This window comes from Bos mutus, chromosome 14 (genome assembly GCF_027580195.1).
Source record: "Bos mutus isolate GX-2022 chromosome 14, NWIPB_WYAK_1.1, whole genome shotgun sequence".
Classification (NCBI taxonomy): domain Eukaryota; kingdom Metazoa; phylum Chordata; class Mammalia; order Artiodactyla; family Bovidae; genus Bos; species Bos mutus.
The window spans coordinates 6,028,345-6,047,918 of record NC_091630.1 but is presented as its reverse complement, the minus strand read 5'-3'; the positions used below and the strand labels follow the sequence as shown (position 1 = coordinate 6,047,918).

At 39.9% G+C, this 19,574-nt stretch overlaps 1 protein-coding gene across 1 annotated transcript in view; it reads left to right on the top strand.

Annotated features, from left to right (window-relative positions):
* Positions 1 to 19,574, top strand: part of CNGB3 (cyclic nucleotide gated channel subunit beta 3) — a 188,260-nt gene that overhangs the window by 123,149 nt on the left and 45,537 nt on the right. Inside the window, exons 11-13 of the mRNA XM_005888278.1 lie at positions 4,721 to 4,862; positions 9,426 to 9,585; positions 11,664 to 11,761. Of these exons, the coding sequence (XP_005888340.1) occupies positions 4,721 to 4,862; positions 9,426 to 9,585; positions 11,664 to 11,761 (400 nt within the window). The remainder of the gene's footprint in view (positions 1 to 4,720; positions 4,863 to 9,425; positions 9,586 to 11,663; positions 11,762 to 19,574) is intronic.

Genomic DNA, 19,574 nt, shown 5'->3' with positions numbered 1-19,574 from the left:
GAGTGGTTTGCCATTCCTTCCTCCAGTTATTTGGTATCCAGAAATGTTCCCAGTCTCCCTTTATCCATATATACCTCAATTTATTTATTTTCTGATACAAATTTCCCAATGTGCAAAAATTTCTTAACAAATCCCTAACCTCAATCCCCGACACATAAATCATCAAATGAATGAGTAAAAGAGCAAGCAAGTGTGTCATGGGAATCATAACTCTAGATGGGGTGAAGAAGGAGTCGGAATGTCCATACTTTAGTGCTCAGGAAATTTGGGATAACTTACTCCCTTCCCTTTGTACACGAGGAAGATGAGACAAGGGTAAATGAAGTTATTAAGTCAGGGTCCCCTAGATACTTCAGTTCAGACACTAGCAGGAAAAGAAAGAAAGAGTGGTCTTTACACTAGACATTTGGACTCCCTCAAATGCATCACAGCCACTCCAGAACAGCAGATCGGCAGACCAGAAGGGAGATGAAAGGCAGCTGGTGGCGTGACAGGGAGGAGTCCACATGGGGATTACTGGACATAATCACAGATGCAGCCTCGCGTGTTCTTCAGTCTTGGGTTTGCAAGACCTTCCACTTATTCTTTCACAGCGTTTAACAAATATTATTCAGCTCCTATTTGTCATGCCTGCTGTTGAGGAGTTTATCTTCTAATGAGACTAGACTCCTAATGTTCTCCTCCAGATTCAGTGTCTTCAGTGAGAAATTTACAGAAACCTGGAACTGGAACTAAGACAGGTGGAGGTAGTTACAAGGTCCACTCATAAAGCATGGAATTGGGTACTTTTAAAAGTTGCATGTCCCACTACACATCCACCACATTGGCTAAAATTTTTTAAAACTTCATATTCTTGGGTTAAACATATAAAGCAACGGAAATCTCATACACGTTTGGAGGGATAAAATCTGACAGTTTGTTTTACAACTAAATATAGCACCTACCTTAAAAACAAAACTTCCAACCCTAAATATTTGCCCAAGAGAACTTAAAAATATATGCCTATGAAAGAACATATATAAGTATATTCATAGAATGTCTATTCATGAGAACCAAAAGCTTGAAACAGTCTAGGTTTCATCCACAGAAAGATGGATAAACTTACTGTACTGTAGTCATGCAAGGGATATTGCTTAGCAGTAAAAATGAATAAACACACAAAAACCCAGCTAAATCTCAAAAACATTATTCTGAGTGAAAGACATCTTACACAACCATGTACACATGTGTGATTTCATTTGTGTGAAATTCTAAAGCAGGCAAAGCTCATCTGAAACAACAGCCACCCCTGGGGGCAGAAACTGACTGGGGAAAAGAAATGAGAGAAATTTCTGGAGTGATGGAAATGTCCTCTGTCTTGATGGGTTTCTGAATTACACAGATGTATGGATTTCTCAGAATTCATCAAATAGTGTCAGAAGGTATACTTAAGATTTGTGCTTTCAATGTATGTTCAAGTTTTTTCAAATATCAGTATAGACCTGTAGTAATACATACATATATATATACACACACATATATATTCTGAAGTACTGTATTTAGGAGGAAGTGTCTGTCTGCAAATTACTTTGAAATGCACCCAAAAATAAGATGGGTTGATGGATGGAAAGTGGAGAAACATATGACAAAGAAGATAAAGTAAAATGTTCATAATATTAATAACATCTATGCTGTGAATACAAGGGTGAAATTCTTTCAGTTTTTTCTGCTTGTTTGAAATATTTCAAAACAAAATGCTGGGGGGAAGTTTCATGTTGCATTTGTTTCACAGAGGAAGAAGTTCTATTTTCATACAAAATGATTTTTTATGGTTTTATGTCAAATTCTGCCTTAGTGCTTTAACTTGAGGAGATATATATATAGCCTATAAGATAGCTCACGTATTAAATCAGCCAGACACAATCTCCTTGAAAAGATCTATCTGCCCAGGGTGTAAATATTAGAGGTGGACACACTTGACTAATTAAGCTAATCCTGGAAGATCAATATGGTGCCATCTAATTAAATTACAAATCTTACCTCTGGTTGTGCATGCCTGGATATAAGACATGACTGAGAAAAGAATTCCAAGGTAAACCACAAAGCATCAGGACAGAAAACTTCCAATTAACATTGCAGGCTTTTTCATCATGAAAAAAATGGTTCAAGGCTGACCCTTCAGATTTGGAAAATCAATGCCTAAATTTTACACTTGTTATTTTCTAACATCTATAAATAAGAAAGTAAGAGAAAGCAATTCCTGTGTTTGTTCCTCTCAATACTAGAGGGACTTTGTAGGGCATAGTAATCCCAACAGTTGGAATTGGCTACGTAGGGAGAGAATCTGGTCCGTGTCCCACTCGTGGGTTGCGCTGGGGTCAATAAATTTCCTTAATTCAGAGAGCCGCAGGCCCAGGACTTGTGATCATGCTAAGTCAGGTGATGAGAAATTATAAACTGGAGTTGAAAATTAAATGCAATCCATAAAATTAATTCCATACTTCTGCAAGGCAGTTCTCTCTGACATCCAGTTCACTATAGTATCTGTAAGTCCAAGGAAGCTTGTTAGAAAAAATTTTGCAGACTAGTGATACTCTATTCTCTTGGCACAGTGGTTTAAGATCCTACCAAAGAGTTAATTATTTGTCCGTTCTTGTATGTACCAAATAAAACAAACAACAAGACTCATGTCCTTCAAAAGGTATTGAATTTCAAAATAAGTGATTTCTCTCTAGATCTGTTTTTATTTGAATACTGACTTTAACTGCAGTTTGATTCTTTGTAAACCTCAACTTCTTACTGTTTGAAGATCTGAAAATTATAACCTATTCTCACACACACACACAAAAGGCCATCCTTGTTCAAAGACAAATGCACGTTTACTTAAAGTGCAAAGGTTTATGTGGCACACCCAGATAAGAAATAAAGGACTGACCAGGGCAGAATTCGGTTACAGTGCTGCTTTTCTGTGTACTCTGGAAACTAAGATAGCTGGCTGGAACCCACTGAATCTGAATGCCTCTCTGCAACAATATCTGAAAATGGCCTCTATATATAGGACATTTTTCTTCCAGGATTCAGTGGAAATATCTGATCCAGACCATGTTATCAGAGCTATATGGAATATACCAAATAGGCACCTAATTGTGTGGGCTTCCCAGGGGGCTCAGTGGTAAAGAATCCACCTGCCAGCAGGAGACATGGGTTTAATCCCTGGGTCAGGAAGATCCCCTGGAGAAGAAAATGGCAACCCACTCTAATATTCCTGCCAGGGAAACCCCATAGACAGAGGTGCCTGGCTGGCTACAGTCCACGGGGTTGCAGAGAATCGGACACAACTTAACGACTAAACAGCAATAAACAGTATCTAATTATGGACCAAAATTATAATATATATACAATGGGTTGTAATACTAATTTCTCTTCCCACCTCACTCAGGACTCCATGAAACCCTTAGCCACATATAGCCAAGTGAATCTCACATGTTCTGTCCTCATCTTTATCATATTTGTTTTTGTTGCCCTGGTCCCAGATTTTCTTCCCATCTGGGCTATAATGATCTGTCTCTCCATTTGCAATTGCTAAAGTTTAGTACAGAATCTTTATAAAGTATATTTCTGAGCATACTTGGTTTTCTTCAATACTAAATTTCTAGATAAATTAGCTATTACACTCAAGAGTAATTTCCCTTTTAAGATAGAACTCAGTTCTCTGTCTCTGTCATGGTTTATATATTCAATCATATAGTAAGATATGAGTAGAAGAGAGAGGAGGTATATACCCACCTGCTCTATCTTCCATCAGTAAAAAAACAGCTGGTTCTAAACTATAAAGGTCTTTTCAATCTCCATAAACCCCCTTGATATCTATGATATCCCTCACTAGTCACTACGAAGTAGTTTAAAGGTAGCCTCACACTTTTCGCTGCTCCTCTCATTGAAAGGTAGATTCAAATATCCCTTCCCTTGAATCTGGCTGGTCTTAGAGACTTGCTTGGCAAATATATGTGTCAAGAGATTAAGACATTATAGGGCTTCTGAGTTACAGGAAGCCTTACAAGCTACTGCCTGAGCTTCTACCACTCGGGGGGAAGCCAGCCAGGCAAGAAGTCCATCTACGCCAAGACTTCCATGCTGTAAGGAAGCTCAAGCTAGCCACACTCACAGGCTGAATGAAAATACACAGCCAGCCCCAGTGGGTGCAACCATCCCAGCTCAGACTGTGAGAGGAGACCACCTGGGTGTTCCAAACAGACATGCACGACAAAAGAACTCAGCCAACAGTTGGAACCACGGCCTCAGGACTCTGGCCTCAATCACGTCCCCCCAGCTGTCTCCTGGCATTCAAGTCTCCTGAGGGTTCACTCCTCATGGAGTAGATGAGCCATCTTGGGGGTCTTCCACAAACATCTGACCCACAGCGTCACAAGCCTAGTGAAATAGTTGCCGCTTCATACCACTAAACTCTAGGGTGACTTGTTCTGCAGGGAGAAATAAGTGGAATGACTAATAGGCACCTTCTTTGGCTTTGTTTAGTCATTTCACAGTATTTATCAAGAAGTTTACCTTAAAAGAGAAGTTTACATTAATACACATGGTAGTTGCTAATGCTGCTTAAAGATAGGAAATCTTAATTACGAGGGAATGTGTTAAAATCTATTATTATAGCAATATATTCCCAAGCATAATGGCATTTTACTGCTATAGTAAAAAGCAAAATGTATATCTTCTCTTTTCACAGGTATCTGAGATGTTATTATTGGGCAGTTCGAACTTTGATTACCATTGGGGGCCTTCCAGAACCACAAACTTCATTTGAAATTGTTTTTCAACTGTTGAACTTCTTTTCTGGAGTTTTTGTGTTCTCCAGCTTAATTGGTCAGGTAAATTGAGATGTGAATCCCTAGATACATGATGCTGTCATTTTTGAAAGCCTATCAATTTTTTATAAACTTTACATAGGAAAAATAAAAATCTATATGGTGCTTTTTAAATTTTACTAACTTTCATCTCTTTTAATGAATTGAAGGGGGCTGTAAATGGATCAACATTGCCTTTCCATTTTTAAACTATTAAATCTATCAGAAAACTTGTACACAATGAGTATCTGTTAGACTCTCAGAGAGTCACATTTCTAAGTTTTTCTGAAAACCTTTAGAAGCCCTCTTTTTTTTTTTACTTAAACTTCAAATATTGTCATAGAATCCCTGGATTAAAGTCAACTTCAGAGGTCATTTAAATCAGAGGTTACCAAATGTCATCTAAATTAATTAAAATCATTGGCTCATAAATGTTTATTATGGCATCTTCTTGTCCTTATTCTTAAGGAATCACAGTCTTGTGAGAAAGTAAATCAAATACCCAAATAACTTTATTGCAAGATGATTGGCATTTGCCAAGGTTAGAGCCCAGCACCTTTGAGATTTCTCAGATCACAAGAAAAAAAAAGCTCAACAGCACAGCATCTTTAGAATTATACTTCCTTGTAAGGTGCTTTACACACTATATGTCTAAAAGCAAAAAGCCATCTTGAGATTGTAATCACAAAATGATTATTACCACCAGATAAGCGATTGATTCCCACTCACTACACTAAGAGTGTTATGAATATGCTTTAACAAAATTTAGCAATGAAAATTATTCCACTCCAGCATTCTTGCCTGGGAAATCTCATGGACAGAGGAGCCCGGCAGGCTATTGCCCATGGGGTCGCAGAGAGTCAGACACGACTGAAGTGACTAAATAACAACAAAAAGCTGATCACAAATAGTCAAAACTCAAATCCTACTTCCATGAATGTCAAGGAGCTGCTAACCATGATAAGTTCCAGAGGGGAGTTTGAAAGCTCTGTATTAGAGCAGAAAAAGGAAGCCTCCCAGGAGGTTTCATGGAGGAGAAAATGTCTTTGCAACATCTTAAAAAAGCAGATAGGATTCGGTAGTTACAGAGAGATAGTTCAATCAGAAACTATGTGTGAAAGATGGCAATAATAAAGCACCATACATGTTTAAGGAAATGGAAGAATACCAGAACAGCTGGAGTGAAAGACACCTGTAAATAAGGTTAGAGACGTAGTAAGGGCCAGATAGTTTAAGGGCTCTGAATGTTGCAGATGTTGAACTTCATCTTAAGGGCAATGGAAAGTCAGCCGGGGAAGAATTTTGAACAAAGAGATTTATGGAAGATCAATCAAAATATAAATTGGAAGGGTTATACTGTTTTAAGGGCTTACCAGGTGGCTCTAGTGGTTTTAAAAAAAAAAATTCTGCCTGCCAATGTAGGAGAAAGAGACACAGGTTTGATCCCTGGGTCAGGAAGATTCCCTGGAGGAGGGCATGGCAAGCCACTCCAGTGTTCTTGCCTGGAGAATCCCATGGACAGAGGAGCCTGGCGGGCTAGAGTCAATAGGGTTGCAAAGAGTCAGGCACAACTGAAGCCACTTAGCATGCATGCACGCATAGTGTTTTTAAATAGAGGTTTTATTATCATTTACAGATGGTGAGGGCAACAGATCAGGAGACTATTGACACTGAAAAGATAGTCTGTTATACAAACAGATCCAGGAGGAGATGGTCACTCCTTGCCTAGAGGCCTACTTAGGAGGGAACCAGGAAAGGAACTGATCAAGCAGGGTAACAGCATTTAAGATTGGCAAGTTTGTATCATTTCAACAGGCTCTGGATTGTAGGGACTCTCTCAGTGGCCTGGCACTTGGCCCTGAGGTAATTGCGGCAGGTGGAGAGTAGCCTGGAATATGAGAGCCAGTGAAGAAGGCTGCTGAAGTCAGGGCTCAGGATTGGCTGTTTTGCATATGAAAGGGGCTCTCCTAGTTGAGTTGGTTGCAATCTTCGTGTGCTCAGTTTTGTCCTACTCTTTGCAACCCCGTGGACAGTAGCCCACCAGGCTCCTCTGTCCATGGAATTTTCCAGGCACGAAATACTGGAGTGAGTTGTCATTTCCAGCTCCAGGGGATCTTCCCAATCCAGGGATGGAACCCACATCTCTTGCATCTCCTGCATTGGCAGGCAGTTTCTTTACCACTGTGCCACCTGGCTTAGCTAACTCTGGGAGGGATAATCCAAGAAATCGAAGCATCAAAATACAAAAAATAAAAAAATACGGTGAATACATGCCACTTCAACCTGAACGTGGTAATTGAGTAGAGAGAGAGATTGTAAAGGAAACTCTATTTAGAAAATATTTCAGTTTGGAAGATGAACACTATGCAGTTAAAACTATGAGTATAAATTATCATAATCTTAATGCTTGGTGAGACACATTAACAGTGATTGAAAATAGGAAGTTTGTTTATAGAGAAAGGCAATTAATTTGAATATAAATGCAACTAATTTGAATATAAATGGCAAAGATCATATTATTTTATAACTTCTAAAATCTATGTGAAGTAGCCAGATCTCCTTCAGTATTTTCTCAGTTTTGCAGTTGAGACAACTCTAGTTTGAGGAGATTAAAAAGTATCCCAAATTCATACATGTAATTCAGAAGTCATAAGATAAGACCATATGATATCAATAAAAATAGTAAAGTCTGGCATATTTAGCAGTTACTATGTTCAAGGCAATTCTTACAAGATTAAAAAACTATGTCCAGCTCCAGTTAAAATTCCATGCGAAGTGGTCTTTGGACTAAGAGTAGAAGCCTCACCTGAGAAATTCAGAATTCAGGTGTCACCGCAAACCTACTGGGTCAGAATTTGCATTTTAATAGTATCTTCAGAAGATTCACATGCACATGAAAGTTTGAAAACGCTGCTTTATTCCCCACACCACACCTGCCTGTACCTTGACTGTGACGTTCCAACTGGATCAGTGAGAACCACCAAGCCACGAAAAAATGGAGTAGAGCCCAAAAGAAAGGTTAAGGCAGGAGATAGAGGTTTGTGCCTTGACTCTCACAGTGAATAAAAGATGCTGAGAAAAACAGAAACAAAAGTCAGAAAGTCCTGAACAGAATCTCCACTGATTCAAAATTCCCACATATAACCATACCAAGAGCTACACCCTAGATAACCACATCCCATTTTAACTGCAATATTCTAGTCTTGAATACAGCTCATAGAGACTGACATTTTCCTCCTCCAATCTGGAACACACATCATAGAATATATGTCTTCTTCACCTATACCATCAAAATCCAGCCTTGCACATAAAGCATTCAGATTACTGTCACTACAAATCCTCTGCCCTCAACACCAATCCATAAGGCTTTTAATTGTCCTTGGGTCCCAATTTAAAACTCTATTAAATCTCCCAACCCAGCCTCTAATATCCCAATTCTCAAGGCCTTAGGTGAGTGGGTAGTGTCCATCATTTGTCTAAAATGGCTTGGAAAAAGGGGGTCTAGGAATTGAGGTTGATGATAAATAGCCCTCAAGGGGTAAGTTCAGAACTGGAAAAGGTGTGTACAGTTGACTCTCTGCATAGCTCCTCAGTAGATGCTCCCAACAAGTAGAAGAACCTGTTAACTCTAAAAATGGAAACTGAGGAGGGCATTGCAACAAAAGAGCCATTTTTGATCTATACCTCAAAGAATGAGTGGTTTTTCCATAAGCAGAAAAGGCTCAGCTACTAGAATGAATGAGCGAAGTCTTAAGAGTGTGAAAGCGAGGCCCAGGTTTTCCTCCCTATTATAAACCCACAGTCAAAGCAAATTTACAACCACTCGCTTCCCTCTATGTGAGAGGAAGAGTCGGGCTATATATCTTTTTTGTGCTGAGACCTTAAAGATCAGCTTTTAACCTAGAGTGGGTTTTTATGGCTGAGTTATAAACATCCAAGAGCTAAAACCTGACATTTCCTTAAGTATTGTCACATCTGTACATGATGTGTCAGTAATTTCAGCACATTTCAACTTCTGCTGAATACTATGCCTTAAGCATGATGAGATTTGATTTTATCTGTCTAAACAACACAAAGAGAAGTACAGAGGTTGCAGTTTCATGATGAATTGAGTCCATATAGCCAGCCACACTGCAAAAATCTGTGAAGGATGCTTGCAAAACGAGATTCACCGAAATGGACTAGCCATTCTGCCACGTAATTAATTGCTTTAACTTTCTTTGCACATTTCTTGCATAAGCACAAGCTATATATTTTTAAAATATCAACTAACACCTTTGTAGTAATATGCAAGCTTGCAAAGAAGAACGTGTGCAGTCACATGCATTATGAGACTGAATCCTCACAAAAGCCTCACATGGTAGGTAAAATAGGTTCTACTGTCCTCGTTGGGTCAGAAAGGATATGATTTGTCCAATATCTAATCAGTGAATGGTTGAAAGTAAGAGCCAGTATCAGTGTGTTAAAAGATCAGGTGATCAGCATTAGAATGGACTGTGTCATGTGAGAACTCTTAATTCACCTGGGCTTACAGTAACTCTTCCACTTCCTCTGCTGGGTGTGGAGTGACCATATTTGTGGTTTTAGATGCAAGACGTAATTGGGGCGGCTACAGCCAATCAGAACAACTTCCGCATCTGCATGGATCATACCATTGCCTATATGAATACTTATTCCATTCCTAAGATTGTGCAGAATCGGGTCCGGACTTGGTATGAATATACGTGGGCCTCTCAAAGAATGCTAGGTAAGCATTGGGAATTACTGATTAAGTCCCTGTAAACCGTGTCCCATAATGAAAATCCTGTAAGGCAGCAGCAGAGACTAATTGGATTTGAACAAAAGATTGGGAAACAACTAAATAATCTTTAAAGCACTCACTTAATACCATGGGATTTTTCCTCAAATCAAACATAACTTACTGATTATGCAAATCCTGGAAGGCTTGCTAAATTTTCTTTAGTGTCCAACAGATGCTAGATATTACACACATTACCTCATCTAATCTTCACCCAGAAAAATGGGGGAAATTAGGCGTTACCAACCCCCTTTTAGGAGACAAGGAAATGGAGGCTCCTAACTGAAAAAAAATTGGCCAAGGGCACAGAGCCAGCAAATGGCCTATACTGAGCTCAGATGTGCACCTGTTCTCCAAACTCTTGCTGTCTCTGCAATATCATCCTCTTCCCAGAGCTCAGCGCTCAGAGCAGCGATCTTTCAGGCCACTCTCAGCTGCAGGTCTCTACCAGGAGACCCTTAATCATTCACAGTGTCTACTGTTAGTACCATAGCACTGGAGGTAAAAGTAACACTTACTAAAAGATATAAAGTAAGTTAAAGATAATGTGCTACTTAACAATAATCAGATTCAACTTCTAGTTTGCACCTCACCCTATAAAAATAAGAACTGCTGCTGCTGCTGCTGCTAAGTAGCTTCAGTCGTGTCCAACTCTGTGCGACCCCATAGATGGCAGCCCACCAGGCTCCCCCGTCCCTGGGATTCTCCAGGCAAGAACACTGGAGTGGGTTGCCATTTCCTTCTCCAAAGAACTGGTGCTACTGAGAAGTAAAAAAGGCTACTGCCTTCAGAATGCAAATTACAGTGTGATTCCCAAATCATGAAAGTTCCCAAAAAGCAGGTAAGAACCACTGGTTGTTGATGGTTTTCTTCTCCTCTCTGCTGGTCTTAAGAGATGCCAACCACAGGTTTAGAACATCTTCCTGAATCTAAATGACAAAAATCAAACCTTTTCCTAAGCACCCACAAATATTCCTGAGGGTGTCTCATGCAGGGGGAGGAGCAGGGAGAGAAAGGGTAGCAGACCCCTTCCTTCTTTCCCTGTGGACCCTGCTCCAAACCCTCAGCTTAGGAAGGACCTAAAGATAAGCAGCCCTTGGAAACAAAGAGCTGTGTTTTTATAGGAAGGATTTTCATATTTAGAATATGAATCAATATTTGAATATTGATTTGAATATTTGAATATATTCAAATTTCAATATTTGAATCAAAATTAGACAGCATGGGTTTTTTTTATCTAAATGGATGTAAGAAAACATCACACATAATCAACTCTCAGAAACCCATACTATACTATAGACTAAGAATGGGTAGTCTTGTTCACGGACCATTTTATCAGCCTAAAGGCCCATCATTTAATTCACAGGTAGAAAAATCTTTAATGTATTCACATAGTTCATTGAGTTAATAAGCAAGGAAATAACAATCATTTGAATTTGCTCACTTAATACATTTTTTCTTTAGATTCCATTCCCAGCTCAGCCACTCACCACTTACACAAAAACAAGACACTTAACACTTTTTTGCTCTAAGTTTCATTTTCCCGTTCCTTTCTTCTTTCCAGAAAGCAGGAATGAACATACTTAGGGTTGCCCCAAGCATCCAATAAGATCATGACAGAACTCTGTAAGCCACTTGGTACTCATTATACTCATTTTTCTTTGCCATCCCTAGGATGTTAGGGCTGTGGAATCAGAAGATGGGAACCAGATCCTTTTCCCACCCCAGTTTGTTCACTAGCCTTGGCCCCATCCTCTCTAAATTTTATATCTAAAGTTTCAGCAAGCACAAAGTTCCGGAATTACTCAGAATTGTCGTGTCGTCAATAGTGAAAGTATGTTTCTTTTCCGTTGTGATGGGGTATGCCGGTCCAGTAAAAGTAAGGAAAATATAGACAGTGGTGCAGCTGTTTATTTACAAAACAGGACTTGGCATTTTGTTACTGTTATTGTTTTAATATTTAATGAGCTTCGGTATTGTTTATTAATGACTCTTCTTTGTGGGTCGATGTGTTTATCTCTATGAAGATGAGTCCGATCTGCTGGAGACGCTGCCGACCACCATGCAGCTCGCCCTCACTGTTGACGTCAACTTCGGCGTCATCAGCAAAGTCGACTTGTTCAAGGCAAGTGCTTCTCCAGTGCCTAGGAAGGAAACACATCAATTTCCCGATAAGTATCAAAGCTCTTCCCGAATACAGCATTTATGATTTTTTGCCCTATTTTTAATAAAATGAAAGTTATCTGGAGACTTTATGTGAAATTAGAGTCAAATAAACTATGGGTCTCTCTTCAGCAGATGACTTATTCTTTAGCAGCCTCTCTCCTAATTGGTGTCAAAGAAGAAGAGCTCTTCAGGCTCTTCTGGCATTAATTTAAATATAATTAAATTCTACAGCTCTATGTCTTTGCTACTAAGCACGTCATTTCCCATTTAAGAATATGCCTTGGCAATGCATGACAATCAGGCCCCAGATTAGCTCTGGATTGGCCTGACAGTCAGAGAATCAGCGCCTAATTATGTCTCTAATACAAATGATTTGGATCCAAACGTTTTACATGGCCAAATTCAAATTTAGAGGTCTTTTTTTGTAAATAAAAAATGTATAGCAAAGAAATTTTAATGTTTTGAATGTTTCTAATTTTCTAATTTTCCTCTTCTTAATGCATTACATTACATTTAAGTGTCTTTCACCTAACACTTATTCTGTGTGGGGCACTCACTGATTCATCTGTTTAATTAACTCATTCAACAAACATTTTATTCAGTTCTTACTTAAATGTTCCCGGCACCATTTTAGCTACTAGGAATTCAATGGTTTAAAAGAAAAAATACTTGCACACATGGAGCTTAAATTTCAGAAGAGAGGAATAAAAAAGCAATATAGAACATGTGTGGAGGTGATAATGCTAGGAACAGAATTAAGCAGGTTAAGGAGAGTAAGGGTGGTATTGGCTATGAAAGGTTTGCTCTAGGGAAGTGCAACTGAGTATTGGGGCAGAGGACTGCAGGCAGCAAGGGAGTGAGCGTGCAGGTACCGGGAGCAGGAAAGGAGGGATAGACAGAGAGGGTGCCCTGCAGGAGGACAGACGAGATGAAGCTCTGGTCTGCAAGGCTAAAGGCAGAGTCGTGTGCAGCAAGAGGAGGCAGAGGAGAGGAAAAACTGGAATGATCAGTCAGGGCAAGTTAATGGAGGGCTTAATGGAGGGCTTTGGAGGCTGTGGCATAAACTTCAGGTTGTCCTCTGAGATGCAGAAACCACTGAAGATCTTGAGCAGAAGGTGACCTACTTGAGATCTTTTTGAAAGGGATTTTTTCCTGCTGTGTGGAGAATAGACCACAGAAGCAAATATGGAAGTCAGGGAAGCCAAGGAGGGATCACCATCTACAGAATTCTATAGGGATAATGGCCCTCAGACCCAGAGTAGTTGGAGCAGAGTTTGTGTGTCTGTGTGTGTGTTGTGTGATCAGTCGCTCAGTGGTCCAACTCTTTGTGACCCCATGCAGCAGAGTTAAGAAGTGGCCCAATATTGGATGCATTCAAAGAAAGAGCCTATAGTTTTTGCTATTTGATTGTGTGAAGAGAGAAAAAAATCAAGGATAATTTAGGATTTAAGCTGAGGAACAGTAAGAACAAAGATGCCATTTGCAAAATAGGAAATTTTAAAGCAAGCATAGAGTGAGAAAGATAGAAACAGATTGTTTGGAGATGTGTTAGTGTGAGGTGAGAACCAGAATTCAGATGGAATGTCATGTAGGCAGTTTGATAAATAAATCTGAGTTCAGAGGAGAGGTCCAAGCTGGAGCCATAAATTTGGGCAAATCAATATACTGATGGACTTTAAGCTAACGACTAGATACGATTCCCTATTATGTAATCCACACAGAAAGAGATGGCTTGAAAATAGGTGAAAGATACTTTTGCATAAAAGATGAAGAAGCAGACACTATATGCTGAAATGGTTAGGCAAGGTCACTCTCGAGATTAGCTTAACCCCAGACTGCAGGAAACTAGAGATGTGTCGGTATCCCAGACCCTTTTCTTGGGTGATAGTTTCTGTTCTAAATTTCCATAAGGATTTGAATGAAGATATAAACCATGTGATTTTCAAATTGGCAGATGAAACAAAGTAAGAGGAATAGTTATAAATGTGTTAGATGACGAAACAAAATTAACTGAATACTTGGAAACAATGAGCAAAACCAAGATTAGCTTCCATAGGCATAAAAGAAAAATCCTGAGTTTAGTCCTAAAATTATAAAAGAGCAATAGTTTTATAACAATTTTTTTAATACCTGGGAGTTTTAGTTGACCTCAAGCTACATGTGAGTCAATAGAGTTATATACAATATTGCCCTAAAATTTAACCTAATATTAGTTTTCTTGATTATTGCAACTACATTTCTTTTAATATATATGGTAAATAACCAGTTTTAAGAAGTGAAGTGAAAGTCACTCAGTCGTGTCTGACTTTTTGCAACCCCATGGACTATATAGTCCATGGAATTCTCCAGGCCAGAATACTAGAATGGGTAGCCTTTCCCTTCTCCAAGGGATCTTCCCAACCCAGGGATCGAACCCAGGTCTCCTGTAGTGCAGACAGATTCTTTACCAGCTGAGCCAAAAGGGAAGCTCAGTTTTAAGAAGGACTTGGACAAATTAGACCATCTTTCAGGGGATAAGAAGTATGGATTGAGTAGAAGAGAACCAAGAAGATAGCAAAAGAATGATTTTAGAAACAAAATTATTCTATAATGGTACAAATCAGACCAATGACTGCTTATAATTGGGAGTGGGTAAGAAGACATGAGAGAATTTTATGGAGTGATAGAAATTTTTTTGTCTTACTAGGGAAGTGCCACAAGGCATGCATTTGTCAAAATTGATCTGTCCTTTAAAATTTATATATTTCACAGCATATAAATTATTCTTCAGTTTAAAAAATAATGGCTTCAAAAGAAAATGTATATATGCTGAGCATATTTAGTTATTGGGAAAATTAATTCAAGAGCAGCAGTAGTTACATAGAGTAATGTTTGTTAAATGAACAAGGAATAACATTTACTCTCCCTATTTTGGCAAAATAACACTCAACTGTAAACCCCATTTCTAAGCTGCAGATACATCTACTGGAACAAAACATTCTTGGAGAAAAAGGCTTGGTCCTAATGGTCTTGATCCCCACAGGAGGGGTCTTAGGAGGAAAGAGAGAGGACGGGAGGGAAGGTGCCCTGGGTCAATTCCTGGAGATTTTAGAATGTGGTTTCCTAATTGGAAAGCGGTTTCCAATTTCTAGTGCAAGCGCCACAGTGGAAGCTCTGGTGAAGTAGAAGCATCATGGAACGAGTTCAGTTTTCTGATTTTCTATCAGGGAGACTAGGAAAGGGATTTGTACCTTGGTTAACAGGTGCCTCTAAATAAATCGTTTTCAAGCTGCAGCTTGCAGTTCATTCGGGAATCATGAATTCAATTAAATGGGTCATAACCAGCATATAAAATAGACAAGAAAATATCAGAGTGCTACACACATAAATAAGGGTAAGCATTATACTACAGAATTTTTGTTTCTGTTATTTACTCTTTTAAATATACATATGCATATCTATGGGCTTTCCAGATGGCACTAGTGGTAAAGAATCTGCCTGCCAAAGCAGGAGACGTAAGAGACGCGCGTTCAGTCCCTGGGTCAGGAAGATCCCATGGAGGAGGGCATGGCAACCCACTCCATATTCCTGCCTGGAGAATCCCATGGACAGAGGAGCCTGGCAGCTACAGTCCATGGGGTCGCAAAGAGTCAGACACCAATGAGTGACTTTCACATCAATGACTGGCTTAATTGAGACTAAGTGAGAACAACCAGAACTGTGTTTAAGAAAACAAAACCTTTAACTGATACACTGGTGACTTTTATATAATTATCTCTGACTTAGGAAGTTATCAGTTTCCAGCTTTAAAAATATTTTTCTTTTGTTTTTGCATATATTTTTGGAAATCCATAAAATCAACAATATCTGATTGAGAAAAAAAGGTTAGATCATCACACGTTGCTACCATTATTCATAAACATAGATTCATTCCTCCCTGACATTTCCATTAAAGATGTAGTTCCTTCCGGAAAGAACCCATTTCCATCTATATTTCTGTTAAATGAAAAAAGTTATTTTTTTCCCCTAAAGCCAGTGAAGTAGAAAATAAGCAGGTATGGAAAAATTCCTAAATTTATTTCTTTTCTAAATCTATGAAGACAATCTTTGTAGTTGACACAAATTTGTTATTTTCTTAGGGAGGAAATTGACTAGGGAATCCTACACCCTTAGCTCATAAATTATACCCAATTGACGCGCCACTTCTCATTCAGTCAGAGTTCACTGAGAGTGACCTCTGCCCTCGAGGGTCTAAGGCACAAAGGAGAAAACTTTTGTGTTCACCCGGCAGCTTCGGAGTGAAAAAAGAGGGGCTCCCAGGCAGGGGCCTTGTTGTCACTCGTTAGGACCAGAGCATGTGGCAACAGCTACAGACAGTCTAGAAAGGTCAGCTGAAGCCAGGCCAAGGCACGCGGGCCCGATCCTGCAGGCCAAGAAAGCTGGAAAGGAGGAACCCAACAGCACGGATTTCAGTTTTACAAAGACAAGAAATGGGGATACTTCGAATAGAACAGAACATCCAGGGATAACAAAAAAAAAAGTGACTGTCAACTGTTAACAACCTCCATATCTTGAATTCTCCCTGAAAATGGATCTTCCATATCTTTAAAAGGCCAGCAGGCAGGAGCAGAGAGAAAAAGAGACAGAGAGCGCACGCATAAACACATACACACACACACACACACAGAAGGATACCAGGACTGGGGGCTGGCGGGCATGCTCTGTGTCTTTCCAATCTTCAGGATTAGGGTAAATTAAAAGTACTTGAAAATCACTTAATTCACGAATACCTAGTGTAAGATGCCCGAAAGAATACTTTATGCAAAGAGTTGGACATGACTGAGCGACTGAACTGAAAGAATACTTTAAGTTTGTATCTTGAATCTTCAGTTAGAAATTTCACAAGGACTCTTTGCACTTTGTAAATGTGTGAAGGGATGCAGATGTAGTAGCATTTGTTTGCAATGTAGCACCAGAAAATAAGTCTATGCTAAATAAATTAGAATAAACTAACAAATTAGAATAAACTTGTTTCAGCTTTTCCAAAGATATATGTCTGTTGCTTTAACTGTGCATTGTATTCAATTTTTAAAAGGACAGTTCAGTTCAGTTCAGCCAGTCAGTCGTGTCCGACTCTGCAGCCTCACGGACTGCAGCACGCCAGGCCTCCCTGTCCATCACCAACTCCCGGAGTTTACTCAAACTCATGTCCACCGAGTTGTTGATGCCATCCAATCATCTCATCCTCTGTTGTCCCCTTTTCCTCCCGCCTTCAATCTTTCCCAGCATCAGGGTCTCTTCAAATGAGTCATTTCTTCGAATCAGGTGGCCAAAGGATTGGAGTTTCAGCTTCAACATCAGTCCTTCCAATGAATATTCAGGACCCATTTCCTTTAGGATGGACTGGTTGGATCTTCTTGCAGTCCAAGGGACTCTCAAGAGTCTTCTCCAACACCACAGTTCAAAAGCATCAATTCATCGGCACTCAGCTTTCTTTATATTCCAATGTTCACATCCATACATGACTCCTGGAAAAACCATAGCCTTGACTAGATGGACCTCTGTTGACAAAGTCATGTCTCTGCTTTTTATTATGCTGTCTAGGTTGATCCTAACTTTCCTTCCAAGAAGTAAGCGTCTTTTAATTTCATGGCTGCAATCACCATCTGCAGTGATTTGGGAGCCCAAAAAAATAAAGTCTGTCACTGTTTCCTCTGTTTCCCCATCTTTTTGCCATGAAGCTATGGGACCAGATGTCACGATCTTAGTTTTCTGAATGTTGAGTTTTAAGCCAACTTTTCACTCTCCTCTTTCACTTTCATCAAGAGGCTCTTTAGTTCTTCACTTTCTGCCATAAGGGTGCTGTCATCTACATATCTGAGGTTATTGATATTTCTCCTGGCAATCTTGATTCCAGCTTGTGCTTCATCCAGCCAGGCATTTCCCATGATGTACTCTGCATATAAGTTAAATAAACAGGGTGACATTATACAGCCTTGACATACTCCTTTCCCTATTTGGAACCAGTCTGTTGTTCCATGTCCAGTTCTAACTGTTGCTTCCTGACCTGCATACAGGTTTCTCAAGAGGCAGATCAGGTGGTCTGATATGCCCATTGAAGAATTTTCCACAGTTTGTTGTGACCCACACAGTCAAAGGCTTTGGCATAGTCAATAAAGCAGATTAGATGTTTTTCTGGAACTCTCTTGCTTTTTTGATGATCCAACGGGTGTCGGCAATTTGATCTCTGGTTCCTCTGCCTTTTCTAAATCCAGCTTGAACATCTGGAAGTTCACAGTTCACGTATTATTGAAGGCTGGCTTGGAGAATTTTGAGCATTACTTTGCTAGCATGTGAGATGAGTGCAATTGTGCGGTAGTTTGAGCATTCTTTGGCATTGCCTTTCTTTGGGATTGGAATGAAAACTGACCTTTTCCAGTCCAAAGGACAACGTGCTTATATTTCTTTCCTTTTAACCTTGTGAAGTTTGTTTATTTACTAGGGAAACAGTGAGTGTCCTAATGCTTTAATGAAAGTAATGTAAGTCATGCTGGAGTATCACAGATTATAATACGGACAATGTTACATGAAGGTGGTCTGTGCTGCCCCTGATCTTTCATTCCCAGGGCTGTCACCTCATACCTTGCTGTAACCAATTGTCTCATGGCCCCTGTATTAGGGTACTCCAGAGAATCAGCCTGCCAATGGTGGAGATGCAGGAGATCAGCTTGTCCCTGGGATGGGAAGATCCCCTGGAGAAGGAAATGACAGCACACTCCAGTACTCTTGCCTGGAGAATCCCATGGTGGGCTGCGGTCCAGGGTGTCGCAGACTTGGACACGACTGGAGGAGGGGATTTATTTTAAAGAAGGGCTCGTGTAATCATGCAGACCGACAGATCTAAAACCTTCAGGACAGGTCAGCTTGTTGGAAACCCTGGAAAGTGTTACTGTTGCAGCTCAAATCCAAAGGCAGTCTGGAGGCAGATTCCCCTGCTCCTTGGGGAACTTTAGACTTTTTTCTCTGAAGGCCTTCAGTTATTGGATGAGGCCAATCCACATAACGGAGTGGACCTTGCTTCGTGTGTATGCGTGCTTCGTTGCTCAGTTGTGTCCAACTCTTTGTGACCCCATGAACTGTGGCCCGCCAGGCTCCTCTGCGCATGGGATTCTCCAGGCAAGAGTCCTGGAGTGGGTTGCCATGCCCTCCTCCAGGGGATCTTCCCAACCCAGGGATCAAACTCTTATCTCTTATGTCTCCTGCATTGTCAGATGGGTTCTTTACTTCTCAAAAATCATAGCTACTGTTTATTGGGTTCTGGTTGTACTGTATTATCTTCTTTGCTACCTTCTCTCAGTTAATTCTCACAGCAAGTCTCTTGAGAAAAGTTTTATGACCCCTCATTTTACAGAAAGTAGAAACTATTTACCTGACTGAGGCCAAAGAGAGCAGGAAGCAAATTTTTACTGCACAGGCTACAGTCTTAGCAGCTCGGTGATGAGACCTTTCAGCTCCCCACCAGCCCTGTCTAGATAGTGGTAAGATGCTGAGAAAGTGTCCCCAGAGTCAAAAAACAGCAACATAGCATCCTGCGGTGGATGTCACAGACTTAGACTCAGCACATCGATTAGTCTCACACCAGACACCTAAATTTACACACTCTTTACTACTCTCCTACTAAGACCTTGTAGCTCAGGTGGTTTTTCCCCTCTTGTTCAAAGCAGGTAGAACTAAAGTCACAGAATTTCACTAAAACTTTGCTTCAATCAATTGTGGTGAATTAGTAAGATTTG